General features: G+C 50.5%; 3 protein-coding genes across 6 annotated transcripts; 1 reads left to right on the top strand and 2 right to left on the bottom strand.

Moving 5' to 3' along the window:
• Nucleotides 1–244: 244 nt before the first annotated feature.
• wdr19 (WD repeat domain 19) lies at nucleotides 245–13,313 on the top strand. Its single transcript, XM_048996086.1, has 34 exons — nucleotides 245–341; nucleotides 574–665; nucleotides 826–891; nucleotides 1,040–1,165; nucleotides 1,332–1,447; nucleotides 2,396–2,511; nucleotides 2,635–2,715; nucleotides 3,098–3,210; nucleotides 3,297–3,470; nucleotides 3,716–3,786; nucleotides 4,027–4,199; nucleotides 4,417–4,531; nucleotides 4,765–4,871; nucleotides 4,998–5,120; nucleotides 5,312–5,461; nucleotides 5,553–5,700; nucleotides 5,969–6,176; nucleotides 6,505–6,664; nucleotides 6,759–6,869; nucleotides 6,941–7,050; nucleotides 7,189–7,246; nucleotides 7,538–7,684; nucleotides 7,778–7,860; nucleotides 8,259–8,614; nucleotides 8,983–9,092; nucleotides 9,168–9,236; nucleotides 9,326–9,403; nucleotides 11,314–11,410; nucleotides 11,641–11,765; nucleotides 11,863–11,944; nucleotides 12,025–12,175; nucleotides 12,263–12,386; nucleotides 12,478–12,554; nucleotides 12,869–13,313. The coding sequence occupies exons 1-34, from the start codon at nucleotides 336–338 to the stop codon at nucleotides 12,981–12,983; spliced, it is 4,038 nt and encodes a 1,345-aa protein (XP_048852043.1). The 5' UTR covers nucleotides 245–335; the 3' UTR covers nucleotides 12,984–13,313.
• A 356-nt stretch (nucleotides 13,314–13,669) lies between these two features.
• On the bottom strand, nucleotides 13,670–22,139 carry rfc1 (replication factor C (activator 1) 1). 3 transcript variants are annotated; one of them, XM_048996095.1, is made up of 25 exons: nucleotides 21,918–22,139; nucleotides 21,127–21,240; nucleotides 20,786–20,849; nucleotides 20,585–20,701; nucleotides 19,887–20,182; nucleotides 19,440–19,508; nucleotides 19,270–19,347; nucleotides 19,057–19,129; nucleotides 18,639–18,931; nucleotides 18,455–18,562; nucleotides 18,024–18,203; nucleotides 17,778–17,882; nucleotides 17,308–17,701; nucleotides 17,098–17,210; nucleotides 16,878–16,992; nucleotides 16,687–16,775; nucleotides 16,448–16,585; nucleotides 16,133–16,228; nucleotides 15,941–16,039; nucleotides 15,638–15,792; nucleotides 15,442–15,559; nucleotides 15,197–15,342; nucleotides 14,728–14,941; nucleotides 14,459–14,644; nucleotides 13,670–14,293 (listed from the first exon to the last, which is right to left on the bottom strand). In XM_048996095.1, the coding sequence occupies exons 1-25, from the start codon at nucleotides 22,122–22,124 to the stop codon at nucleotides 14,195–14,197; spliced, it is 3,666 nt and encodes a 1,221-aa protein (XP_048852052.1). In that variant the 5' UTR covers nucleotides 22,125–22,139; the 3' UTR covers nucleotides 13,670–14,194. The 3 variants fall into 3 exon arrangements, with proteins under 3 accessions (XP_048852052.1, XP_048852053.1, XP_048852054.1); XM_048996096.1 differs by having other exon boundaries at nucleotides 13,670–14,290; XM_048996097.1 differs by having other exon boundaries at nucleotides 15,442–15,556.
• Nucleotides 22,140–22,851: 712 nt separating this feature from the next.
• rpl9 (ribosomal protein L9) lies at nucleotides 22,852–26,438 on the bottom strand. Of its 2 annotated transcripts, XM_048996169.1 has the most exons (8): nucleotides 26,363–26,438; nucleotides 25,918–25,964; nucleotides 25,523–25,638; nucleotides 25,140–25,235; nucleotides 24,925–25,057; nucleotides 24,759–24,839; nucleotides 23,477–23,594; nucleotides 22,852–22,999 (listed from the first exon to the last, which is right to left on the bottom strand). In XM_048996169.1, the coding sequence occupies exons 2-7, from the start codon at nucleotides 25,961–25,963 to the stop codon at nucleotides 23,488–23,490; spliced, it is 579 nt and encodes a 192-aa protein (XP_048852126.1). In that variant the 5' UTR covers nucleotide 25,964; nucleotides 26,363–26,438; the 3' UTR covers nucleotides 22,852–22,999; nucleotides 23,477–23,487. The 2 variants fall into 2 exon arrangements, with proteins under 2 accessions (XP_048852126.1, XP_048852124.1); XM_048996167.1 differs by lacking the exon at nucleotides 23,477–23,594.
• Between the last annotated feature and the right edge of the window lie 17 nt (nucleotides 26,439–26,455).

Genomic DNA, 26,455 nt, shown 5'->3' with positions numbered 1-26,455 from the left:
CTTCCATGTTTTGCATCGTGAATAAAAATCAAGAAAGCTGGTCTCGTTGGAAACAAGAATAAATTAACTAGATAACTGGCTCATTTATTAAAAACACAAATTCTCACAGCCTCAAAGTTTGCATAACGGGATTTGATGTATTCAGAAAACTACAAAGCCCACAGTTGCCGGCTTACGGATGTTGGGATACGAGCGAATGATTGGCGGTTGATATAAGGTCGCTATGGGTGACACAGACGCTGCAAATAGCAGTGCATGCTGGGATACATCAACAAGCTGTGATGTAGTGCTGTGGTGAAGTTGTTTGTGGCGGATAAGCTAGTCGCAAAAGTAAAATGAAGGTATGTGACCGAATTATCTACTTTTAAAATGTACTTGTTAAAGGGATAAATACACCATATTATCCATTTCTTGCGCTATATTGCATTGCAGTTTTTTTCTTGTAAATAGCTACCTAGAAGTATATATTTGAAATAGATCTGCTATCCCAGTCACTCAGCTAGTTTACGAAATATTTTCATCTCAGTAATTGCACACTTTAAAAAACAATTAAATGCTTCTCATTGTTTTCAGCGCGTTTTCACCCTCTCGGAGAAAGCGTGGAGTGGCTCATGTTTGCAGTACAAATGGCAAAAGGCGTTGGGCAATTATCTCGCTGTTGCTGGGTAAGTGTAATAGCGGATTTTTCTTAGTCTTCGCGATACAGTTTTTCCTCTGACATTATCACTGGTATGAATCACATCATCAGCTACTGTATATAGGTTCGTAAGACACTCATTTACATATACAAAGATGTATGTGATTATTTTGGTTCGTCTCTTTAAGGTCTGACAATTCTGTAAAAATCTTTGATCGTCATGGACAAAAGAAGAACGAACTTAACTTGCCAGGGTGAGCAGAGAGAGGTTTTTCATTACTGCTGCCGCATGCAGTGAAATAAACACCTAAAATGGCCTGAATTGCCTTTTGTGGTGAGGTTGTAGGGTATATTTATTTTTTTCCGCTAAATGCTTTTCGTTTTCCTTCAATTCTGGTGTAGACGGTGTCTGGCAATGGACTGGGATAAGGATGGGGACATGCTCGCTGTTATTGCAGATAAGTCTAGTGCCATATACTTGTGGGATGCAAATGTCAACAAGACCTCTCAGCTGGACAGTGGCATGAGGTGAGTTGTGCAGCAGAAGGCAGGCATGTGGCCTCACTGCACAGATTTGGTCGTCATTCTGGGGGAACATTTGAATTATCTTGTTTTTCGAAGCTGTTGTAAATGTTTGACTGTGTACAGTGCACACGTATTGTCAACAAAGGGTTGTGCTTCATTGTTTCTTTAGGGACCAAATGTCCTTCGTTTTGTGGTCAAAGCTGGGGCCCTTGTTGGCGGTCGGCACGGCCAAGGGCAACCTGCTCATCTACAACCAGCAGACTTCACGAAAGATCCCCGTTCTCGGTACCCTTGCTGCCCCATCCGCCTCGCGAAGTGCCGCGTGTTTGCAGTCTGCGGGCAAAAAAGCTTTTACCCTTTTACCCTCAGGCCATTAGGATCATTGACGCTACTGATTAAAATAAGCTATAACTGCAACCTGCACCTTAAATAGGTTCTCAAATATTTTCTCATAACTTTTTGACTTTTACTTTTTTATATACGTTTCTGTATTTTTAGTACTTATTTTGTTGACTTGTATATATTTTTTTTTATTAGTTATCCTTCTGCCTTGTTTATTGCACAGTCTGGCATAGTGGCTATTGGGCAGTGGTGGCTTAATGGTTAGGGAAGTGCACTTGTCATTGAAAGATTGTAGGTTCGAATCCCCGACCAGCAAGGCATCACTGCGGTACCCTGAGCGAGGCACCGCCCCCCCAAGCACTGCTCCCCGGGGGCTGAATTAGCTGCCCCCTGCTATGTCACATTGTCACATGTGGGTTAAATGCAGAGGACACATTTCATAGTTGTGTGCTGTGGTGTGTCAACAACGACAATTAATCACTAAATTCTATTTCATTTCACTGCTTGTGTACCAGTACGTTCATGCATGTCGCAAATAAAACTCTTGAATTTGTTCCATATGATATCAGGCTGTGATATCAGGCTGATCCTGATTCATAAGCCGAACTTTTCATTTTGACACACGGTATAAGAAGCGGGAGGTGCGGTGGCCGGTGGTTTCATCGTCTCCTGATCCTCCCAGGCAGCTGGTTGAGATCCTGCCTCTGGCAGCTGGGGTTGGACTTGGTGGTGTCTGTCCTTGGGTCTGAGCGTTCAGATGTGGGGAGAGCAGGATACAAAGTGTTTTGCGTTTAGTTGGCGCGGATGCCGCCTCTTCCCAAAGCCACATGACCCAAACTGTTTCTGCGTGAAGCTGGTACATTAATGTTCATGGCTGTTTGGGGATTTCAGGGAAGCACACGAAGCGGATCATTTGCGGCTGCTGGAGTTCCCAGAACTTGCTGGCGCTGGGCGGCGAGGACAAGGTTCTGACCATCAGCAACCACGAGGGGGACACCATCCGACAGGTTTTTGCTGCCTCCGTCCCCACTGCTCTGCCCAGGCCCCTGTGGCCCCCCCTCTCTGTCTATTTGTCACCTGTAGCCGGAGAGTCTGTTTGTCACCTCACTTGTTCTCGTCCCTGGCTGCAGACGTCCGTGCGCTCCGAGCCAGGGGACGTCCAGTTCTCCGTAATGAAGACCGACGAGAGGGCCTCACCGGGGGAGAGCACCGTGAGTGTCGCCCGGGTGTCCAGCCCTGCTTCCCAGTGAAAAGCTAAATGCCGACACCAAAAAGCTGTTTGTCAGGGCTGCCACCTGCTGGAGATTTTCGTAATGCCTTGTTTGTAGGGAGAGAGTCTAACTCCTCAACAGTGAGTCAGATGAAGACCACGGTCAAAGTCAGTGTTTCTCCAACTGGTCCTCGGAGACCCTCAGAAAGTCCACGTTTTTTACTTTTTGTCGGGAGCTGGGAGGAAGCAAAAATGTCTGGTCCAGAGCTGGAAGAGAGCAAAAAACGTGAATTGTCTGGGGCTTGATAAACACGAATCAAAGTGACTGGATTCAAACACAACGTGTTGTGGTTAAATTTGAAAGCTCTTTCCTGACTTGCCAGGTCAGTGTGGTGGTTGGGAAGAAGACCCTGTTCCTCTTCAACCTGAATGACCCAGACAACCCCATCGAGTTGGCTTTTCAGCAACGCTATGGCACTATCATCGCCTACCGGTGGTGAGGCTCCCTCTGGCTTTGTCTTGTGCAGGTCTTCCTTCAGCTTTGGTCCCATTTCTCTCCGACGCTTCCTCTCTGTCGGACAGGTACGGCGACGGCTACATCATGATCGGTTTCTCTCAGGGCTACTTTGTGGTCATCTCCACTCACATCAGAGAGATTGGCCAGGAGCTCTTCCAAGCACACAACCACAAGGACAGCCTGACCAGCATCGCCATCTCCCAGTCGCTCAACAAGGCGGCGTCCTGTGGGGACAACTGGTAAGAGTATGTTGCTGTGAAGCCCAGGCGTGTACTTTACTGTCACATGGGAATGTTGGTAGGGTCCCTGTCTCTCGTGCCGAAAGCCAACAAACTAGGGTTTGACTAATCAACATACAGGCGTAAAAGCATTAGGACTGTTTAGCGGACTGGAAGCACCTTATTTAAGCATGAGGACGATTTTTGAAAAGATTCATTAGCTACTGCGACTTTCTCGCCCTATTAATCTTTGGTTTCTACCTCAGCATCAAGATCCACGATCTCACAGAACTGAAAGAGATGTATGCCATTGTGAACCTCGAGGACGAGACCAAAGGTGGGCCTGTGTGTGTGTTTCAGTGGGTGCTTCTCCTTGTTGAATGCATGTTCGTTAGAGTCCGTGTTGTAACTAACATTTCACTTGAGAGGGATGGATTGATGTACGATGTATTCGTTCATCGTTAGGCCCTTTGGATCTAATAACTAGGTGGATCTATGAACTTGGCAGGTTCTTTATCAAAGGAAAGTGAGTTTTATGTCAGGATTCTAAATCCAGTGTCACTGTTAACTCTGCTAGGTCTGGACCAGCTCTCCTGGACAGATGACGGGCAGCTGCTGGCCATCTCCACCCAGCGGGGGACGCTCCATGTGTTCCTCACCAAGCTGCCCATCCTGGGGGACACCTGTGGAACTCGCGTGGCCTACCTGACCTCTCTGCTGGAGGTCACCGTGGCCAACCACGTGGAGGGGGTCAGTCGGTGCCAAAAGCCCTGCCATGATCCCCTAGCAAACCCCAGCTGGTCTCCCCCTTTAAAAATCAGGAATACCCATAATGCAATGCGGGCGGAATGGTAATGTGTGTTTCTCTGGACAGCTAGAGGATATGGCCAATGGGAGTCACAAAGGCTCCAGAAACGTGTTTTAATCTTGACCTTGCCCCCGGGCCTCCTTGGGTCTCTCGGCACAGGAAGCACTGGTCGCAGTTTCTGTGGAGGTGGAGCCCAACTTCATCGCCGTGGGACCGTACCACGTCGCCGTGGGAATGAACAACCGTGCTTGGTTTTATAGCCTGGGAGAGAATGGTGGGTGGGGCTCATTATTGTGATGGGGGAGGGGGGGTGGGGGTGTCCATTCTCACTTCAGTCATTGGTCCACGCGATAATCACAATTTGCATGTTCAATGGGTTCTGTTTTCCGTCAGTAACAGGTACTGTGTGTGTGTGTGTGTGTGTGTGTGTGTGTGTGTGTGTGTGTGTGTGTGTGTGTGTGTGTGTGTGTGTGTGTGTGTGTGTGTGGGTGGGTGGGTCACCTACAGGGGTGGACAGGCTGAGGGACACCGAGTATTTGGGCACGGTGGCCTGCATGTGCGTGAACAGCGACTACGCCGCCGCCCTCTTCGAGGGGAAGGTGCAGCTTCACACGGTGAGAGAGGCCACACCCACTGCCCCTCCCCCAGCCCGGCACATTGACTGACTGACAGTCCCTGGGCCTGAGTCTCTGCCTCTTTCCAGCATCATGCGGGGAATAACGGTGACTTTGTGTGTCCAGATCGAGGGGGAGGAGCAGGATGTACAGGAGGACAGGCAGACGCGCCTGTTCCCAGGTCGAGACGACAAGTGCCGCATTACAAGCCACGCCCTCACCGCCGACTTCCTGTTCTACAGCACGGACGTAAGGACCTGAATCAGACCCTGGGTGACGTATAACCGTCCCGCGGTAGAGTGAGACGAGTTGAGCCATGAACACGAGCATCCGACCCGCCTGAGGGACCAGTCTCTCGCAGCATGGAGTGATTACTCTCTAGCGCCACCGAGGGTGAAGCCTCACATGCTAAAACAGGCCTCCCTCGGCTCGCTGTGCAGACCGGAGTGATCCAGTGCTTCTACATAGAGGACTGGCAGTACATCAACGAGCACCGTCACTCAGTGGGCATCCGGAAGATCGTCCCTGACCCCAGCGGCACACGGCTGGTTTTCATCGACGATAAGAGCGACGGCTTCCTCTACTGCCCGGTGGGTCGACTCGCTCTCCCTCTCTCTCTGTCTCATGGCGTCTGGATTTCGAGTTTGTTTATATTACTTCTTCTCCCCCCATCGCCTCCAGGTGAACGAGTCTGTGTTTGAAATCCCCAGTTTCTCACCAACGATAAAAGGAGTTCTGTGGGAAAACTGGCCCACAGACAAGGGTGTGTTCGTGGCCTACGACGACGACAAGGTTTACACCTACGTCTTCTACAAGAACACCATCCAAGGTACTGTCTACTTGATAGCCCGTGACCCTGCAGCAGTTGAAAAAGCAGGAGTTTGTGGAAAGCACTCATGAGAGTTCGACAAGTAGAGCATTGTGCTAATAATTCGGAGGTTGTGGGTTCAAATCCAACGTAAATTCTAACCCCTCTACTGTAAGTTGCTTTGCAAATGTGTTCTTACTTTCTTGATGATTGGCTGCTTAAGTATCACTATGTTGTACAAACTGCTGTAAGTTATAAAATCTCTGACCCCAACCCCACTGTGCCGAAGGCTCCAGAGTCAACTTGGCTGGGGGCACGAAACTGCCCTTTTCCCACAAGCCTTTGCTGCTGTACAATGGGGAGCTGACGTGCCAGACCCCGAGCGGGAAGACCAGTAGCCTCATCTTGAGCACACACACCTTCCTGGAGAGCAGGAGCAAGGATGCTGCCCCCGCTGACCTCAGGAACATGCTCACGCAGGCGCTGATGCTCAAGAGGTGGCAGTCTGGGGGTCCAGCTGGGATGGATTGGGCTGGATTTCTAATCTAACACAAGCCATAATTTATACAGAACGGGCAGCCTTATCATTAGCCAATGACATGTTTTGAATCGGTGAATGACAGCTCCGTGTCCCTATGGGGGCCAATCGGCTTTCAGCTGGAGCCTATTCCCCTGTGGCCCCGCCCCTGTATATGCCGCTACACTGCCCATGATCAAACCTATGTAGATTATGCTAGGAAACTTCAAAGTGCTGTTGGGTAGGAAGATCCGCAGACACCACTCTCCGTGTTTTTTTTGTTTTTTTTTTCTGTCCATGTGTGGCAGGTTCTCGGCAGCCTGGGAGCTGTGCAAAGCCCTGAACAGCGGCGACTGCTGGTCAGAACTGGGTCACGCCTGCATGCTTCACGTGGAGGTGGAGCTGGCCATCCGCGTCTATCGCATGGTGCGCAACGTGGGCATGGTCACGTCCCTGGAGGACATCAAGGTACATGGCGCCCCCTGCCCCCCCCCCCCCGTGTCCCATGAGTTACTCGCCACCTTCGACTGGATCTAGAACCTTCACCTCTCTCCGGTTCTAGGGCATCGAGGACCAGAACCTCCTGGCCGGACACCTGGCCATGTTTACTAATGACTTCAACCAGGCGCAAGACCTGTACCTGGTGTCCACGTGCCCCATGGCCGCCCTGGAGGTGGGTCTGCCCCCAGTGCGCCTAGCCCGGCGTCCCAGCTCACGCCACACTGACACGTTATACGCACACAGATGCGGCGGGACCTCCAGCACTGGGACAGTGCACTGCAGCTAGCCCAGCGTCTGGCCCCCAAGGAGATCCCTTTCATCTCCAAAGAGTATGCTGTGCAGCTGGAGTTTGTGTGAGTTTCCTGGTCATGGGGGGGGCAGGTCCCCACTGTTCATCTGGGTATGAGGGCGTCCCCAGTGTTCATCTGCTTTTGTGGGCCAAGCCGCTATCTTGTATTTTTTACATTTAATTCTCTAATTGTCCCCTCCAGGGGTGACCATGTGAATGCCTTATCTCACTACGAAAAAGGGATCACTGGTGACAGCCAGGTAAGTGTGTGTGTGTGTGTGTGTGTGTGTGTGTGTGTGTGTGTGTGTGTGTGTGTGTGTGTGTGTGCGTGTGTGCATATATGTGTGTGTGTGTGTGCGTGTGTGCGTGTGATTCTAGGATTTTAAGGTGAACCATAATTCACACAGAGGTGCCAACCAAATATTTGTTCTGAATCTGTGAATGACAGGGGAGGAGGCACTCCGGGGGCCAATCAGCTTTCAGCTGGGGTCAGTGGCTCTGCCCCTGTATCCATCCCCTACTGATTGGTTGTTTCCCGCTCCCTCTCCCAGTTCCAGGAGCACGACGAGGCGTGTCTGGCCGGACTCGCTCGCATGTCCATCCGGATGGGCGACATCCGGCGCGGGGTCAATCAGGCTATCAAACACCCCAGCAGGCAGCTGAAGAAGGACTGTGGGAGCATCCTGGAGAGCATGAAGGTGCCCGGCCACTGCCGTTACTGCCGCCGTTCCTTTGGCTCCCTCTAGTGGTGGCTCTAGTGACTGACTGGTCCATCTCTGCTTCGTCCGCAGCAATTTTCTGAGGCAGCCCAGCTGTTCGAGAAGGGCCAGTATTACGACAAAGCTGCCTCTGTCTACATCCGCTGCAAGAACTGGTAAGGACACCAGCGCCCCCCTCTGGCTGGTACCAATGAAACAGACAGGAGTACAGCACTAGTGGGGACTTGGTACTCGAGGTTCTTCGTTTGCTGCTCGTTTTTATATAGTTTACTTTTAAGTTTTAGTAACTTTACTTCTAGGGAAAGATAATCAGTTCAGTTCAAATGGGCACATAGGGCATCGTAAAGAGAGAACACTACAAAACCAGGGAAAGACGATGAAATAAGAGGCAAAAACTCCGAAGTGTTTCGTTTAGTTTATTTTTATTTTCATATTTTATTTCAGTTTAAGGACATGTTTTCTTGTAGTTTTCATTAACGATCATGACCCTCATTAACATTCCGTGTGCACTTGTGATGTCAGGAGGTTTGAGGTGGGCGTCTGCCTTTCTTAGGGCCAAAGTGGGTGAGCTCCTGCCCCAGGTGACTTCCTCCAAGATCCATCTGCAGTACGCCAAGGCCAAGGAGGCCGACGGCAGGTACAAGGAGGCAGCGGCTGCCTACGAGAGTGCCAAGGACTGGGACAGCGTGATCCGCGTGCAGCTGGAGCACCTGAAGAGCCCAGAGGAGGCCGTGCGCATCGTGCGGGACACGCAGTCCATCGATGGGGCCAAAATGGTGGCGCGGTTCTTCCTGCGCCTCAATGACTACGGCTCGGCCATACAGTTCCTGGTCATGTCCCGGTGCAACGACGAGGCCTTCCAGCTGGCCCAGCAGCACGCCCAGATGGAGGTGTATGCGGACATCATCGGTGAGGCCCTCGCCGAACTCTCTGTCACGCCTTCTAATGCAGTGCCGTCACAGCTATATAATTACAACGACAGTTAGGGTTTGTTTGTAATTGCACCCCCTGCTGGTCAGATGAAAATACTGCTTGAACATACAGTTGACCCTTCAGCATGGCGACCTTCCCTGTTTTGGTTTTGCTGTATTGCCGGGTCAAGAAATTAAATGGGAATATTTTAGTTTTGCAAAAGCCGCAGAAAGTTCAGTGACTCAGATTTATTCAGTTATATCTGAAATTGTGGCTTGTATCAGTCACATTGTTGATGCTGATTTTTTATTTTTTTTCACCTATGATAATATGCGATAACATTTCTATGTGTGACAAACTGGCAGGGTCTGATGCCACCATGGAGGACTACCAGAGCATCGCGCTCCACTTCGAGGGTGAGAAGAAGCACCTGCAGGCGGGCTGCTTTTTCCAGAAGTGTGGCCAGCACAGCCGGGTGAGGTGCCTACGCTGGGGGCCTCTGTGCTCCGCCGCTCCGGGCCGGGACTCATCATGCCTCTCCGTCTCTCAGGCCCTGAAACACTTCCTGAAGTGCCGCAGTACGGAGGACAGCCTGGCGACCGAGATGGCCATCGAGACGGTAACAGCGCCGACCGTTATCGCTGTCTTGCGCGCATCCGCTCGAAGGTCCCTCCGCGGTTGTTACCGGCGTACCTGTCCTCACGCCAGGTGGGCCAGGCCAAAGATGAGGCGCTGACGAACCAGCTGATCGATTACCTCATGGGGGAGAGCGACGGGGTGCCCAAGGTATGCAGCCAGCATGCCCCGCCCACCGGCATCATCCACAGAAATCCATCGTTGCGTTGGTGACGTCTGCTACTCATCTCATCTCCTTTTTTGGTTATAATTCTACTTTCCATTTTGGTTTTTCATCCGCTGCGACTCTCTCTTTCTTGTTGTTTTTTTTTTCCATCTGTTTGCACCCGCTGCTCCGGTCTCCCATCGCGTATTGGTGCCTGGGTAGTCTCTCACTGTGAGTAGTCATCTGACACTGCCCCCTGTTGGTCGGATTGATCCGGCACGTGATGACCTGACGGTTGCTTGCTTAGCCTCCCGCTGTTGGTTCATTGTGGCCAGCTTTGAGTGTGGTGGCCCTGTTGTGAGTTCATGAGGTGGTTTGTGTATCCAGGCTGGTCTGCATCAGGGCCGGCCGATATCAAATCCGTATTGTATCGCTCGTGCGCAGTAATCACCGGGGCTTTAGATGACAGACGAATCATTTGTCAAGACGCCAGCTTTTCGGTACTAAATGGATGTTTTACACCCGCAATTTATTAAGCAGTTTAATAGGCTAAAATATTAATCAGGCATTTTATGAAAAGTTAATGATCAGTATGAATTCGGCATATCCTTATAATTAATTAATTAATTAGATATACCAAACCGGGGGCGGCATGGTGGTGCAGTGGTCAGCACTGTTGCCTCACACCTCTGGGACCCGGGTTCGAGTCTCCGCCTGGGTCACATGTGTGTGGAGTTTGCATGTTCTCCCCATGTCGTCGTGGGGTTTCCTCCAGGTACTCCAGTTTCCCCCCACAGTCCAAAGACATGCTGAGGCTAAATGGAGTTGCTAAATTGCCCATAGGTGTGTATGTGTGAGTGAATGGTGTGTGAGTGTTCCCTGCGATGGGCTGGCCTCCCATCCTGGGTTGTTCCCTGCCTCGTGCCCATTGCTTCCGGGATAGGCTCCGGACCCCCCTCGACCCAGTAGTATAAGAGGTTTGGAAAATAGATGGATGGATGGATATACCAAACCATAGAATACCAAAGCATTTAAACGTGGCCTGAAAACCCGCCTTTTTCATTCATTCCCTTTGTTTGCTGCAGATTTTATTTCTACTGTTGATACTTTTTAAAAAATATTTTTTTCCTTTTGTTTTTCTTATGCGTGTTACTCTGTAGCACTTTGAGATTTGTTTTAATGAAAAGTGCATTAGAAATAAAATGTATTTATTACTAACTTTTGGGTGTCACAAAACGCATCTCATTAATATTTTAGCCATATCACTGATCTGCTTACCAAATTATGTGCATAAATAAATGCCCATATAGTACCGAAAAGCTGCCGTCTGGCCAAATGTTTTTCCTGTTAACTGAAGCCCTGGTGATCCTTACCCATCCTTAGCGATATGATATCGATATGATATCGCCCAGCCCTAGTCTGTGTGATAAGCAGCCGAATGACCCTCCACCACTCATGAATGATAGTTCTGCACGGTCAGAGACTTTAAGGTGGACCTTAGAGAGAACCAGACAGCAGGTCTCAGTCGATAGCTATGGTGAAATCACATGCATTCCTCCATGATGTAGCAGAATATCCGCATGCCTTGTGAAAGTGATGTTTAGTAGCAAATATTAGAAAAATGTCAATGTATAAAAAAAGATTTGAGAAGATATGTCCTGAAAAAAAAGTTGCTACTGGCAGAAGCTACATAACAGAACTTCAGCAAAATATGGAAATATTCACTAGTTGGGGCACTAGTTGCATTTCTAACCATTCATCATTGCTTCATGAGGGGACAGCTTCTGGTAACCATGGTAACCTGGTTTCACGAACCGAAGCGCGGTGATCCGGTGCACTGCCATTAAACCTTAATGGCACACTGAGGCATTAGGTCGCAACGTCAGCATCGGCCCATGTGATCCCATCCCGTTAGGATGCCAAGTACCTGTTCCGGCTCTACATGGCCCTGAAGCAGTACCGCGAGGCGGCCCGGACAGCCATCATCATCGCCCGCGAGGAGCAGTCCGCAGGTCTGTCCCTGTGCTGGGCTGTGGCTTTCTTTAAGTTCTTAGATCTCTTTGTGTCTTTATGGTCTAGACTGTTAGAGGAACAGGAAGCCCTAGAGGATGCAAATGTCAGTGCGGGAACTTCTACCATAAAACCCAGTATTTTTTCAAGCAGTTTTCCCAGAATCCCTCAATGCCTGCAAAACCTTTACCCTGAATACCCCAGTAAACAAACACAACCCCTTTGCTTTTAGGGAACTACCGGAATGCCCACGATGTTCTCTTCAGCATGTATATGGAGCTCCACAGCCAGAAGATCAAGATCCCCGCAGAAATGGCCACAAACCTCATGATCCTGCATAGCTACATTCTAGTTAAGGTTGTCTGACCTCATGCCGACCCCAGTCATGTGACCAGCTGTAATTGGCTCATTGATTAAGCATGTTTAATATGGTGGCGCCCTGTTTGAACCGCAGATCCATGTAAAGAGAGGCGACCACTTGAAGGGAGCACGCATGCTTATTAGAGTCTCCAACAACATTAGCAGGTTTCCCTCGCGTGAGTAACCGGCCTCTCGCTCTTCCGGGGAAACGCCCCCACAGCCGGCTAACACCGGCCCCCACCTGTCGCTCCTCCAGATGTGGTGCCCATCCTGACGTCGGCTGTGATCGAGTGCCACCGTGCCGGCCTCCGGAACTCGTCTTTCGGCTTTGCCGCTATGCTGATGAGACCCGAGTACCGCAGCAAGATCGACCTCAAGTACAGGAAGAAGATCGAGGCCATGGTCCGGTGAGTCTGGCGCGGTGGCTACCCCCCTTCCCCGCTGTGCCAGGCCGGGGACACTCATCAGCCCCGGTCTCGTACTCCCCCCCGCAGGCGGCCGGACACCTCAGAGCTGGAGGAGGAGACCACGCCCTGCCCCTACTGTGGCTTCCAGCTGCCGGAGTGCGAGCTTCTGTGCCCCAGCTGCAAGAACAACCTGCCTTACTGCATCGCCACGGTGAGTCTGCTCCGTCTGTCCGTCCGGCCGCACGTGTGCCTTTGGCGCGCTCCCTCAGTCACATGGTGTCTGTGACCCCGCCCACCAACAGGGTCGCCACATGGTGAAGGAGGATTGGTCAGCCTGTCCCCACTGCAACTTCCCCGCCCTGCACTCCCAGCTTCTGGCGTGAGTATCCCAGACCATTGGTAGCTTCCTCTACCGTGGTCAAGAGGTACAGTACTGTGCAAGAGTCTTAAGCAGTCAAAGAAAAGGTTTACAGCTATTTAGCTGGGTACTAAGTGCATATTTATTCTCAAGAAAATTAAAAGGAAAATAATAAAGAATGACAATGAATGCAACATCCGAAACTATGCATCACCGTTGTAATCTTAGAGCGGCGCACATACGCCGCAACAGCATGAGCTACTTGCATCAGTCACAGCGCAGGCTTGACGCAGAAGTGTAATTCAAGCTTAGCGATAACCCCGCCCTCTCCCCAGGCTGCTGGAGACCGAGTCATCATGCCCCATGTGCTCAGAACCCCTGAGCCCCGCCCAGGTACAGAAGACCTCCAACTGCTCTGCTTACCTGCAGCCGGAGGAGCTCGAACCCTGACCCCAGGGGTGACCAATCAGCATCCTTTACCCCAGGAAGGGGTTCCCTTTCTGCAGCCCGATACCCAAGCGACCATATGTACATTTCAGGCCCTATTTTGTCATTTACCGTGATATGAGAGATGCAGCCTGTGTCAATTCCTGGGTGAGTGAGAAGACTTAACAATGCAGAGGTTTCCATGTCTTTAAGCTTTAAACACAGACAGTCCTGAGCCATGTAAAATACCCTTTGCTTATGAATTTTTTTTCTGCTGAAAAGCTAGTTTTATGTATAAGCACTTTTCTAAGAGTCAATTATTAAACTTTGCTGGCACCGTTGTCCTGAGATTAATGTGGCTCCAAAGTGCTTTCTTGACTGTTGATTAGGACACACTGCCTGTCAGAGGATGGAGGCTGGTTTAAATTCCATGGCTGACAATAGGGGGGTCCCCTCTATGTCCCTCTGACAATAGGGGGTGGTGGTTAGCACTGTCGCCTCACACCGAGACCTGGGTTCACGTCTCCGTTCTGTATGTGTGGCACTGTGGGGTTTTCCTCCAGGTAGCCCAGGTCCCCCATCCCAGTCCAAAAAGCGTGTGTGCGTGCCCACCCCCGCCGGCCCGGACGTGGGTCGGCCCCTCATCCTGGGCTGTTCCCTGCCTCGCACCCGCAGCCTCTGAGACAGGCTGTACTCAGACGACACACAAAGCTTATTCATTCTTTATTTCCAGTAGCGTTTCTCAATATATAAAAAGTCAAGTGTAAGAAAATGGCAGACAGTGAAAGCCTGGGAGTGCAGGAATGGAGAAGGACCGCCGTGACGATTCACTAAATCCAGATGCCAGCACATCTATGACGATTACTAAACAAATGATACGCTACACATATGTACAGGACAATCAAGGGCAACGGATACCGTACCGGCTATGTACTGCTGGAAGAAAACTAAAACGCAGCCACGTTCCTCCTAGGACAGACTGCTACAGTCAGGGAAACGGCTGTGCATCGTTTACTAGCCCCCAACTTCCCGTTTGCAGCAAAATGGCGGTACGTACCGGTGAGACACTTAAATGCATACATCTGTATACTGTTGCTGTTTCAGTGTCGGGCCAGGCGGCTCAGGGTGGAGGGAAATCACAGCCCAACCGCCTGCCACTATTCGACCCCACCATGGTGTAACATAGTGTCCAGCTGTGCACGCTGCAGCTTTTTGGCTCCCTCAGGCTCCCGTACTCACTTCTTGCCCTTCCCCTTGCCCTTGCCCTTGCCCTTCCCAGAATCCCCAGCCTTCTGCTGCTTTGTCGTGTCCTTACTTGCCTTCGCTTTCTTCTGCTGCAAAAAACACAAAGGGCCACGTTACACATGCAGTCAGGTGCAAAATAAATACATAAAAAAAATCCCATACAGGGTAAATGCACTCATGAAAAGGACGAACATACACGTTCCGGTTGAGAGAGGAAAAATAAAATAAAAATCGACCAAGTCTATCCATCCCACCTTAATCATGGCATCAGTGGCCACATCCTCTTCCTCCTCCTCAGCCAGCTCCTGCGACTCCTGTTCCAGCTCCCCCTCTCCCGACTCGGCATCCACGCCTCCGCGGCGGCCCTTCTTCACCACCTGCAGGGCGTACGGGGTCAGGTGGGACTCCTTGTTGTACGCCCGGGTGAAGGCCGCTTTCACCTGGAGGGGGAGACGCAGTAAACACATGCGGTGAAACGGTAGATGGAGAACCCGCACCCTGACCTCTACCTCCACCTCATCACCTTAGGGTCCAGTTTGGAGTAGGGGTCCGGCTGCCCGCCCCAGGTACTGATTTCCATGATGCTGTCCACGTCTTCCTTGATGATGTCGTAGTCGTCCATGAGCTGCACGGCCTTGGTGGCACCATCTGTCCCGTACCTCTGCAAGGGCTCCAGCAGGGCAGAGCGCAGGTAGGGCAGGTAATCCAGGTTGATGGCTTGCTTACTGCCGTGCGTCCTGACAAAGAAAGAGGATTTTAGCTCACGGACGTTTGATAACCAATCAGACTGTAGAGGAAGTAGGGCCAACCAATCAGATGTCCTGGACTCACCTACTCTACAATCTGATTGGTTCAGAGAGGGAGCCAATCATTTTTCCTTCTGCCCTCAGATAATTTCTTTGCAAGTCAAACTCCAAGGAGCTGGATGGTAGGCCTGAATTTCAAGCGATGGCATAGAGCCCGGCTTGGGAGAATAACGAGAGAGTGCAGACCTGAGACTCATATGTGATGCCAACTCCTGGATGATGCGGTTGTGTTTGCCCGTGGAGGAGAACCTGCCCAGCCAGCTGGGGAAGGTGGGGAATTGGCTCATGTAGCCCCTCATCAGCTCCCCTGGAAGCACACTGGCGTAGATGGCCTGTAGCATGTGCAGCACAAATTGTTAAACAAACCTATCAATACACGAAATACAAGGTAAATGATACCAGAGGTGTTGGTCACCAAGTCATCGTCTGACCTGTGTGGGCAGCAGAGACCAGGTCTGACGGGATCGGATCTGCCGATCCACCAGATCTCCATCGCAGATGCTGTCTGCGGTTTTGCTCAAGAGCACCAGGTGACACTTCAGGTTACTGCTGAAAACAGAAAAGGCACATTAAGACACGCGAGCTCGTCCGCGTACCAGCAGGCCCGCGTTTCCCGCCAACGCTCACCCTGCTGCGGCCGGACGGACGTGCAGGTAGTTCTCCTGGACAAACAGGGGCGCTAACGAGTAATCGTGGAAGAATAGGTCGGATTTGTCCATCAGGGACATTTGAGCAGCCTCGTCTCCGGCAGAGAAGACCTTCCGACAGACATCAAACGGGCCCTGGAGGAAATGGGAGTGCGAGTTGGCTTGGGATGTATAACTTGGCACCTGGTACTTTCTATTCTGTAAATCCCATCAGTTATAGGAAATGACACTGACATCGCTCAATGTCCCCGACATGCACGAGTCACACAGTAGCGACGCGTACCAGCTTCATGTCCTTCCTAGCATTCTTTGCGTCGGCTTTGACCTGATCGTAGGTCATGACTTTGTCTTTGGCCGACCACATACTCAGGTTGTGGAGAATCTGAGAAATCGCGATCGGAACCAAAAGTTAGCCTGGCGTCTTTCATCGCTTTAGGTTTTTTTTTTTTAAGTCCTTCCCAACTGAAAAGGCTACCTGTCTGATGTCTTGGTTGGAAGCCAAGATGAGCTCGTTCAGAGCCGGTGCCGGAACCTTGAGGCCTTCCTTGTAGGCGATGGACATCATGGCTCCCTGAGGGAAAGCAGCAGCTACTGGTTGACGCATGTTCATGGCCGACAGATACTACACATCACTAACACCATGCGGGGAACTACAAAGGCTGAAGACTACAGAACCTGTAAAGGTTGATGCATTATTTGCTAAAAAAAAGTTACTAGCAGTTCAACGTACACAAGCACTCAGAATAAGCACTCGCAGTGGGTGAGGCTGGGGTCTCCCCTAGGCTTCTACCTTGATCTGCTCCAGACGGGGTCTCTGAAAGCGCAGGTCGAAGCAGTAGTTGGCCAGGGAGCGGATCTTCTGGTGGTTCCTGTCATTACACATGCAGATGATGGGGATCTTTGACTGCTTTATCAGGCTAATCATCTCCTGTGGGGGGGGGCAAACAAAGCAGAAGGTGAAAATACCAGAGTAAAAAAAACACACACCCACCCACCCACCACCCTTCCCAGCGGCTGGAATGGGGCTACCTGGATACCGCCCCTGTCCTCGTTGCCTGCCATGCCGTCCACCTCGTCCATGATGAGCACATGTTTGCTGCTCACAGTCTGAGAGGCACCTGGCAAAGGGAGACCAGACAGCTCAGCATGGATAAACTGAGCTGCTCCTGCATCATGGGTCTGGGGCTTCAAACCAGACCATCCGATTCCCCTAGGGGTACCTGTGTAGAAGCTCTTGATGCTAGTGTTGTTGAGGGACTCCGCAACGACCTCCTTCAGGTTGTTCTTGCTCCGGGTACAGCTAGCGTTCATCTCCACATAGCTGTAGCCAAGTTCCTGCATCAGACGTCAAAAAAATATGACGGACTCGGAAGAAACCGTATCTACGAATGACCATCAACTACGAAGACTATACGAAGGCTACGGACGAGCAAGACTGACCTCACAGACCAGGGCGGCCGTGGTGGTCTTTCCCACCCCAGGGGGTCCCGAGAGCAGAGCCGCCTTGAATCCGGAGCCATCATCCTTTCCCCCGAACTTGCCGAACCGGGCCGCTGTGTGAGGAAACACATCATTATTGGCTCCGATAGCTCCTGGCGTGAATAGCAGGACTTCAATGCGGCCCTCAACCACGAATGAGACTCAATGTACCAGCAGGCTTTGTGTTGCCGGCGTGCCAGTTCTGGAGCCAGCGCAGCAGCTTGTTGGCACAGCTTTGTTCACCCTGTTGCCCGATGAGGCCTTTCAAGTTGCGGGGCCTGTACTTGTCCACCCACAGCAGACTGATCTCTTCGGTATCTGGCCCCGGTGCTGCTGTCGCGGTTGAGGCACCGTGCCGCTCCGCCTTTTCAAAGGACAGGCCCTTCCTGGCCTCTCCAGCACCAGCCCTAAGGCTTCCACTTGACGAAGGCTCTCGTTTAGGTGTGGCTGCCTTGCTCTTGGCGGATTTCCCAGAAGATGGAGTCTTCTTGGCTGGGGTTTGCTTTCTGGGACTGGTCTTCTGTGGGGTCCTTCTCGTCCTGGAGGACTCAGAGGTCTTCTTGTTCTTTGGGTAAAAGCAGGACAAACGGTCGGTTCGGCCCCTAAGAGCAGACTATACCTGTCAGCCGTACGACTCTCACCTCGATCTCAGCAGCGATCTCATATTTAGACTTCTTGCCTGGTTTGGTCCGTACGAGATCCAGCAAACCATCTTCATTTATGATCTTCGTGCCAAAACTTTCAGCCTGAGCCATAAAAAAAAAGACAAGTGGACTGATACACATTCAATGCAAGATCGTAAACCCGGGTCTATGAACTCAAAAGTAAGGGAACAAACTCAAAAGGAGGATGCAAGCAGGAAGCAGCAGACAGACATGGAGGCTGACCTTCTCCGTCTTGGAGACCCCGCTGTCTCTGCCCAACACCAGGTAGCTCGTCTTGCGGCTGATGTTGCCCGTGACTTTGCCGCCATAGCGCTCGATGAGGGACTTCGCGTCATCCCGCTCCATGGACTCCAGCACGCCCGTCAGCACGAAGGTCAGGCCCTCCAGACAGTTCTCTGCACCCTGGGCCCCACCGACACCTGGGTCACCGCTCCTGAACCCTTCACAGTGTTTGTGCTCTTACCAGGGGGGGTGCTGCTCAACCCCATCAACCAATCAGACGGAGACCAAAGGGAGGACTACTCAATACCCTGCGTCTACTTCTATTAACCAATGAGAGCTGGAAAGAGTGGACTAATGATCCATCAGATCAAGAACCTGTTCAGAAACAAAGATAGAAGCAGCTTACATACTCAGCAGACGCAGCTTATCACCTGAGGGATCTCTTTGGAGCCCAGGGCACGAGGGCCTTCTCTGTTCAGGTAGTTCCGGTACGCTGACGAATTTGCTCGCTTCTTCTCTGCATCTTCTGGGCTGACACTCTGATGAGGGTCAAATTAAATGAATTAAGATCGGTGTCAAACACGGGGGAAGAAAAGAAATCCTGGCAGATTGTACCTCTGCCTTTTTAGGGGAGATCTTCTTGCTGATGGGCGTGGTCACGGGCTCGTTCTTGACGGTCGACGGCCTTCCCGATTTGGCCACATTCTGTGTCTCTGAAGCGGATGTACTCGAGGGCTCCTTCTTGGGCGAAATGACCATCTTGGTAGCCCCCTCATGCTTCTTCCTGGCGTTCTCTTCTTCCTTCCTTTTCATGCTGGCCAGCTTGGAGCTTGTCTTGACGGGGGTCTTCTTTGGGGACGGACCCTTGGCACCAGCCTTGCTGTTGGGATGGGACTGGGAACCAGAGACTGGAAGGTGTAAAGACAGAAGTTCAAATCACCCCTTGGCCCTTTTCCACCACTGCAGAGCAGACAATGAGGAGGTAAGAAGATGAGCCAACTGCCAGACACTTTTGGGAAGTTTGTGGGTTCACCTGGAGAGATCCTGATGCTGAGTTGGGCTGAGCCCGTGCTGCTCTTGCTGGGTGAACCAGATTCTCTGCGAGCCTAAGGTTACAACAGCATGGTCATGCAACCATAACCTCAACTGCAATGCGTCTTAGCAATATAGACCCAAGCTATTAGCTTAAGGATCAATAAAAAGCTTTTAAGTGTGTGATTTGCTGACCCCGTAAAGCTGCTCTCACCTTTTTGGGCTGAGGGGCCTCATCCAACATGGCCAACGTCTTTGCAAACTCTTCATCATCGTGCAGTTGTTTCTCCAGCTACAGGAGGAGCAGAATCAGAAAGATGCCTGAGAAGGAACCCAAAAGCAACCTAGATGACGTTAAGATCCTTATTAGAGCTGTAAACTTACATCTTCATCCATCTGCAGCTGTCTGGCGATGGCCTCATCACTCAGGGAGTCATCCACATCCTGTGTGGCCTAGGAAAGGATGCTACGGTGACCATCTGTACTAGCAGCAAGGCTAGCCGTCGTGCCGGCGTTCGGGAAAGACACGTCTATACCCGCAAAACCGACACAACTGCATGACAGTAGGGCTGCATGACATCACATCACGATTATTTGCCTCAATGCTCAATAACCACCAGGGCTTTAGATGACGCTAGTGAACATTTGTCCAGACGCCAGCTTTTCGGTACTATATGGATGTTTACATCCGCCCACGATTTGGTAATCAGATTAGCAGTATGTCTGGTTGCTGAACATGCGTTATACAATTGCAATATGACATCGTGCAGTCATGCATGACAGAATTGATGCCCACTGAAGAACAGCGATACTGGTGGGCTGATGACTCACGGCTTTCCGCTTGGTGCTGGCCACCAACTTTTTATCCGACCTCTGGATGCTGCTGCTGCCAAAAAAATCCAGCACAGAGGTGGGGGTCTGCTTGGGATGGGGCGGGGCTGCTTTGGGGGTGGCTGGGGTAGGGGGCGATTTGACCTTGCCCTTCCCCGGGGCTGAAGACGGTTTTGGGGGGGAGCTGATGGCAGAGGTCGTCTTCTTATCTGGTCCTGCTGCGCCCGACTTGGACAGCCCATTGTCATTAGATTTAGTGGGTTTCTTCAGGGACACAAAAGTGTCGCTGTCTGAATCTAGGAACAAGTGAGACAAAGAAAGCATTTCAGCTAAGAAAAAAAAAAATTACCACAGACGGACGGTCTTGTACCAGCATGAAGCAGAGTCTTATGCTACCGTGCAGGCGAATGATAGAAAAACCGTTTACGCGTAGATGCCCGAGTGGAGGAAGTCAACAAGCTGCTGCTCCCATCTCAGTACAGGGCAGAGAAACGAAACCCAGATCTAGAGGCCGCCTTCGCACCAGCCGACAGTGACATCCTGTCTGCGTCAAGCTGCACAGCTGCAGGTTCTGGGTCCAGCCAGAGCAGGCAGTGAAAATTGCTTCTCTTCACCCAGAACACGCACAGACTCTCAGTTTTAAGACGAACACGACAGGCCACGTAAGCCGGCTGGCTCCATCGCAATGAGTCCCTCACCTGTTTCTGAGACGTACTGAACCGGGTGCTTTTTCAGGGCAGGTGCACCCTTGGCGGCCTTCTGAGTCTCCTGGGGGGATTTCTTGAGTTTCTTCTCCACCTCTTCCTCTTCCGAGTCTAAAGGATGACATGCCTAAACGACAAGCCCCTTCTGCCTAAGCAGCCATGATGGATTACATTTAGAGGGGAAGGACAGCTCACCAGAGTGTAGGATCGCACGTTTCTTCCGTTTCCCTGACGACTTCACTGTTTCAGGGCTTTTAGCCTGTTAAAAAAAAAGGTAATAATTCATTCATTAACCTTTATTTTACCAGGCAAAGCATTAACAACAGTTTATTTACTATGACCTGGCAAGTGTCAGAAAGCAAAACGAAAATGGAAAAACAGAAAGGAGCATGAATTATTTTTCATAATATTATTGAAATTGCGGCTTGATACCACTACACCTGAAAGACCGCAAGCAATGCTGAAATGTATTGCCGAATAAGAAAAGCATCATGTTTGGGAGGCTGAAGGAAACAGAGGAGCCTGTCCCAGCTTGCCTTTGAGCCAGGCTTCGCCTTATTCCTCTTCTGGTCCTCAACGCTTCTGGCGCCTCCGTTCTGGGCAGGTTTCTGCACCACTGACTTACTGGGCGCAAAGTACATCCGGATGTCCTGGACAGGGCAAAGAGGGACTGATCAGAGGACCGGACTGAGCCGGCCATGAGGTACCCACAGAGAAGGCTCTTGGTTTGATTATGTGGACCGAGGAACAGAAACGACATGAGAGGAAAACACAGCATGTCTTACAGATACTAACTATTCAATCAAGTCAATGAAATACAAGACGCACAGAAGGAGTCATGTTCTCTCTTGTTCGAAAAATAACCTGCTAGTATAGTGGCCGGTTTGATTTCAGGTTTTATTAGAATTACTAATACCGCGCCGAAGCTCACCATCAGTGACTAAAACTTATTGTTAAAACTTGGCGTTAATTATGGTCCTAATCCTTGTCGCTAGGCCGCAGCAACAAAATGCAAGTCGTGTTTATAAAGTTACTACATCTAGAGCCCAAATAAGACGAAGCGGGTTACAAAACATGCCAAAGTACATGTTGCTAAACCAAGGAGGGAAAACGGGAGGGGGGTGATCACTGTAAATAAACGCAGCCATGACTTCATATGCATGCAAGTGCGAAGGATAAACGACGGGCTAACTTTGCGCAACGGCGGGTACGCAGCTAATACTGACACTTAACTAGCAGGCTAATGGCTATCATTTCGCTTCAGCCACATAACGACTCAATCGGGACGCGGCATGGCCGTTTTAAGAGCCCCCCGAAAGCGGCTCACCATGATGAAGCGGGCGGGCGGACGATCGGAGGAACACGGACTGACGGAGCCACTACACTCCCAGCGCGCTTGGCGCCAATGCGAGTCAAGCGCGGCGCCGCGTAATGACGCAACTGGCAGCCGCTCTGACACCGGGAGCACCTGGCGTGACAACTTCGCTCTCGGACGAGAAATATTACGGCACGTCTGTATTATTTCATTATGCATCTAAAATTAGCTACATCGAAATCTTTGGGCTAGTTTGCAAACCATACAGACTAATCGCAAGGTAATATTTACATGCGTTGTTACATGCGCGCAGGTGCACGTGCTTGTGTCTGCAGACTTGTCTCGAACTGAAAATCTCGTTCCAGCCAACTGACCGAAGTTGGCGACCCAGCATCAGCTTCTGACCCGAGATGTCGAGTGGGTAGCTTCATTATTAATCTGTCGGTACCTACATGAACTGGCTTAGCCGGACCGCGTGCAGACTGGACCGGCTCATAATTAAATTATGAATGAATTTGATCAGTTTAGTCCAAATCCACTGCACCCGTACGAAAAACTAGCTGTACCAAAAACTGTAAACTTCGTCGAACTTCAGTGATCTCCTAATTTCCTTCTGGGGACTAGCAAAATGTCTGTCCGATCACAGCACATTAAGAGAACACTACTTTCACTAGTTACATTTGCTGTTTTTTTGTGCTGTGTTGACTTGCTCTGGGCTTTCGGTAGATCAAAGATTCATTTACTGCACAATATGATTCAGTCGTGTCCTGCATGTATATTAAGTACAGTTTATAGGGCTGTCCAGTACTGCATCCAAAACTCCCTTGAGACACAACCACTCCATACAGTCATGATACTCCCAAGGTATCCAGCGTGATGTGCATTCACATCTGCCATGAGCTCACAAACTGCAAGGACAGGGTCAAAGACAGACAGAGAGCATGGCTGTGGTATAAAGTAATTTATTGTTGACAAGTTAAAGACTTAAGCTTCCTGCTGCTCCACGACGGTGCTCTTCTCGCTGACATAGATACCGTCTAGGAACTTGCGGATATCCTTCTTCCTCACAGTCGTGGCCTGCTGGATGAGTGCAGCTGCAAAGCAAGAGAAGAGTGAGACCAAGAAGAGGCACCATGCAACCACAAGGTGGCGACAGGCCCAAAGGCCCTCGAACCTGCTACACTATGGGGCCCCAGGTTCTATCACCCAACACCAGATCATTTAAACTCAATACACAAGGACAGTACTTAAATTAAATATTTTTTGTAAGTGAGGGTGAGGATCCAAACGGTTAAACATGCATGGAACTTAAACAGAACCACAGAGGCAAAATGCACATGAAATACTTTCTTCCTTTTAAGTGGGCCTAAGACACCATTTGGTTAATTGCAGGATGTATCCCACAATGCCCTCCTGGTGTGTGACAACCTTTAACTAAAACCACCTTGTGCTGCATGTCAATTTTGTGGAACACATCGAGTGACGACACAGGACGGATCTGAGGGGGATTCCCGCAGAACGTCGGACGAACAGTCACAGAAAAGCCCTTTTCGGCAGTAAGGCATTCTAACCTCTACACTGCTCACTGATCCGGGTCCAATACAGTTCCCTTCTCGGACACGTAAATACCATCCAAGAATTTCCTGATATCCTTATTTTTGACTGTGGTTGCCTGTTGGATGAGGGCGGCTGCAAGAGAGAGGCTGCGGTGGTGAGGTGCTACATGCAAACAGAGCTCAGAATCAACACAATCACAAAAATCACCGAGCAGGAGCAGAGCAGAAGGGGGGGGGGGGTGGGGGAGACGCAGCAATGCAATCTGGGTCATGATTGCCAGGAGGCTTGCAGGCTTGAAAAATCAGACTAAAGGAACATGATTAGGGAACACGATCTTAAATGCAGGAACAGGGCAGATACAGTATGTTTAATGGGCCTGTCTGCAGTCTCCGGTTAGCAGAGATTCTGCACCACGGCACAAACATACCCCTGCCAAAAGGGAGGGGGGAAGGGGGGTGGGCTCACACAACAAAGGGAACGCCTCATAATGACTAGATCCTCAGGGGTGCATCCAGTCACATGCAGAGAACGTCACTCTGTGCAGGTCCTGTAACTGGGTTCTGCACACACTTAATATGGAACTAAAAAAAGGGTATAGTTTACGAGAATACTGCAAATGGACACTCAAGCCAGCGTGGGGGGGGGAGAATTCACAATCAGAATAGAGGAATGTCAGATACTAAAAGGGTTTGTTCACACCAACCTTCAATCACAACCCATAGAAACCCATGGATCACACACAAGAGACATCAGTGGTGTCTCACGTGTAACTATGGGTGCATTCGAATGACCCGGAATGCAGCCGTGTGAACAGAGCCTTAAAGGGAAAGAAATGCTGATTTCCCCACGAAAAGATTAGGAAAGTCAGGGGTGACCCTAATGACCAGTGTTGGCAGGCATTCAAATGACACGCCTTGATTACTTTATGGTAGCTGAGTGTATCACGGTCATATGCTGAGCAGCTGGGAGGGTCCTCAGGAAGGACAACCATCATTTAACACTGAGCAGTTTTGAAACGGCAGGTTCACTTAATATGAAACCAGGACAGACCTGTTTGCATCAGACGTGCTACATTACCCTCAAACACTAGGTCTCGCCAACAGCTAAATTTTAAGCAAATTTTACTTTATCCCTTTGACATGAAATAATGAAAGTCAATGCTCGACACTAAGGGTTTTTAATGTTCATTCAAAATAAGTCTCGAACGAACCGCATCCCCCATCACACATGACCATTTAAACCTACAATATGGCGGCTGACTCTTTGGTGGTGGTGATGGTGGGGGGGGTTACTCACCTGAGTTGGACACCAGCTCAATGTCATTACCCTCCAGAACCAGCTCGTCCTTCTGGGCTGCTGACACCGTGCAGGTCACACCTGAGGGAAGGGATCGAGACATTAGCATGGAGCCCATCAATGCCAGGCAACACGAAGTCGTCTCACGCAACACAGGAAGGCTGACCTGGCCTCATGCGGACCCGCCGAATGTACTTCTCCCCCAGGAAGTTCCTGATCTCCACCAGGGTGCCGGTCTCCTGCATCACCACGTTAATGGGGAAGTGAGCGTACACCGATCTCATCTTGTAGCGGAATCCCTGCAAAGACAAGGGGGGCCATTAGCCTGTCGCCATTGATTTCCCACGCTTGCCGGCAACAGCCAAAGCGCGACCCACTCACCAGGGTCACCCCCTTGATCATGTTCTGGACGTGGCTGCAGATGGTGCGTACGGTGGCCAGCTCCTTCCTGTTACCCCACCATTTATCCACACGGAGCTGAGAACATAACACGCGGCGCTCAGAGAGGTGCGTCACACAAAACCTCCCGGGGAAGACCCCACCCCAAGCAGGTACAATCAAAACAAATGACGCAACTACAACACATCCAGGAGGAAATCTTAAAGCTCATTGTTAATTTGGGGGTCAGGAGTAAGATGCCAAATCATATACATGTCGGGTGTTCTCACTCCCAAATTACAACACCTGAAAGTCAGTGAGACCAGTATCTAAAACAATCAACCCTAACCCCAAAAGACTAGATCAGGTGTCCGTGGCCGCCTTACCTTCTTACGCTTCCTGCCCAGAAGACTGAGTTCGAGGTTGATGTGGTTGAATTCCCGGCGCAGGACACCGCGGGGCCCCTTCACAACCACCGTTCTGCCTTTCAACGTCACTTCGACTGCACATTCAGAGACGAGCCAAAGCATGACATCGCTTAGAAGACGTGAACCGTCTACGGCCTGCCAAGCATTACTGTATGCAGCCTCAGCAACGAACAAATCAACTCACAGCATCATCCAGCTAGACTTAGGCGAGCTGCGTGATATCGCCTGTTCTATTTTTTTTCTCCCGATTGGAATGCTTTTAGTTATTTTGTTAAAAGGCCCCAAACACAAAAAAACTGCCACATTTTCAGGCACCGAGCTACTGCATTTACAGGCGACTGGGGGGGACATACCGCTGTCGGGGATGTCAACTGTCTGGTTGCTGAGAATGGTCTTCATTCTGGGGACGACAGGAGAGAGAAAAAGACGTGATAAGCAAAGTCTCCACGACCGAAAGACGGGAAAGCAGCGCGCTCAGCCAATTAGCAACTAAGCAAACCGGTCCGATTCAAAGTGCATGTCGGCCAGATGCTGTATATTAACATTCGTTAAACTCACGCGGCGTATATATAGTCACAGAACCAAAGAACGAAGGGATACGGGACCTGCGGCCTGGTTACAAAAAATGGATGAACAAACATCACCTTTGTGCCTGTGCTTTAGTTCACAAATACATATGCCGTGGTGATTACTGGGGTTTATTTAAGCCCAGAGAAGCAAATCTGAGCGCGACGTAAATTTCAACAGCGAGGATTACGTTAGATTTTGAAGCATTGTATTGAAGGGAACGACCATTACCTCGCCTGAAGTTGAGGAAAGGAAGAAGGAAGGACGTCATCCCACAGTTCTACGTTTTCGGCGTGTTACGTCATCAACAGTGGCCCATGAGTT

The sequence above is a fragment of the Brienomyrus brachyistius genome, chromosome 25 (genome assembly GCF_023856365.1).
Source record: "Brienomyrus brachyistius isolate T26 chromosome 25, BBRACH_0.4, whole genome shotgun sequence".
NCBI lineage: Eukaryota > Metazoa > Chordata > Actinopteri > Osteoglossiformes > Mormyridae > Brienomyrus > Brienomyrus brachyistius.
The sequence above is the reverse complement of the archived record's forward strand: the minus strand, read 5'-3'. Positions and strand labels throughout refer to the sequence as shown.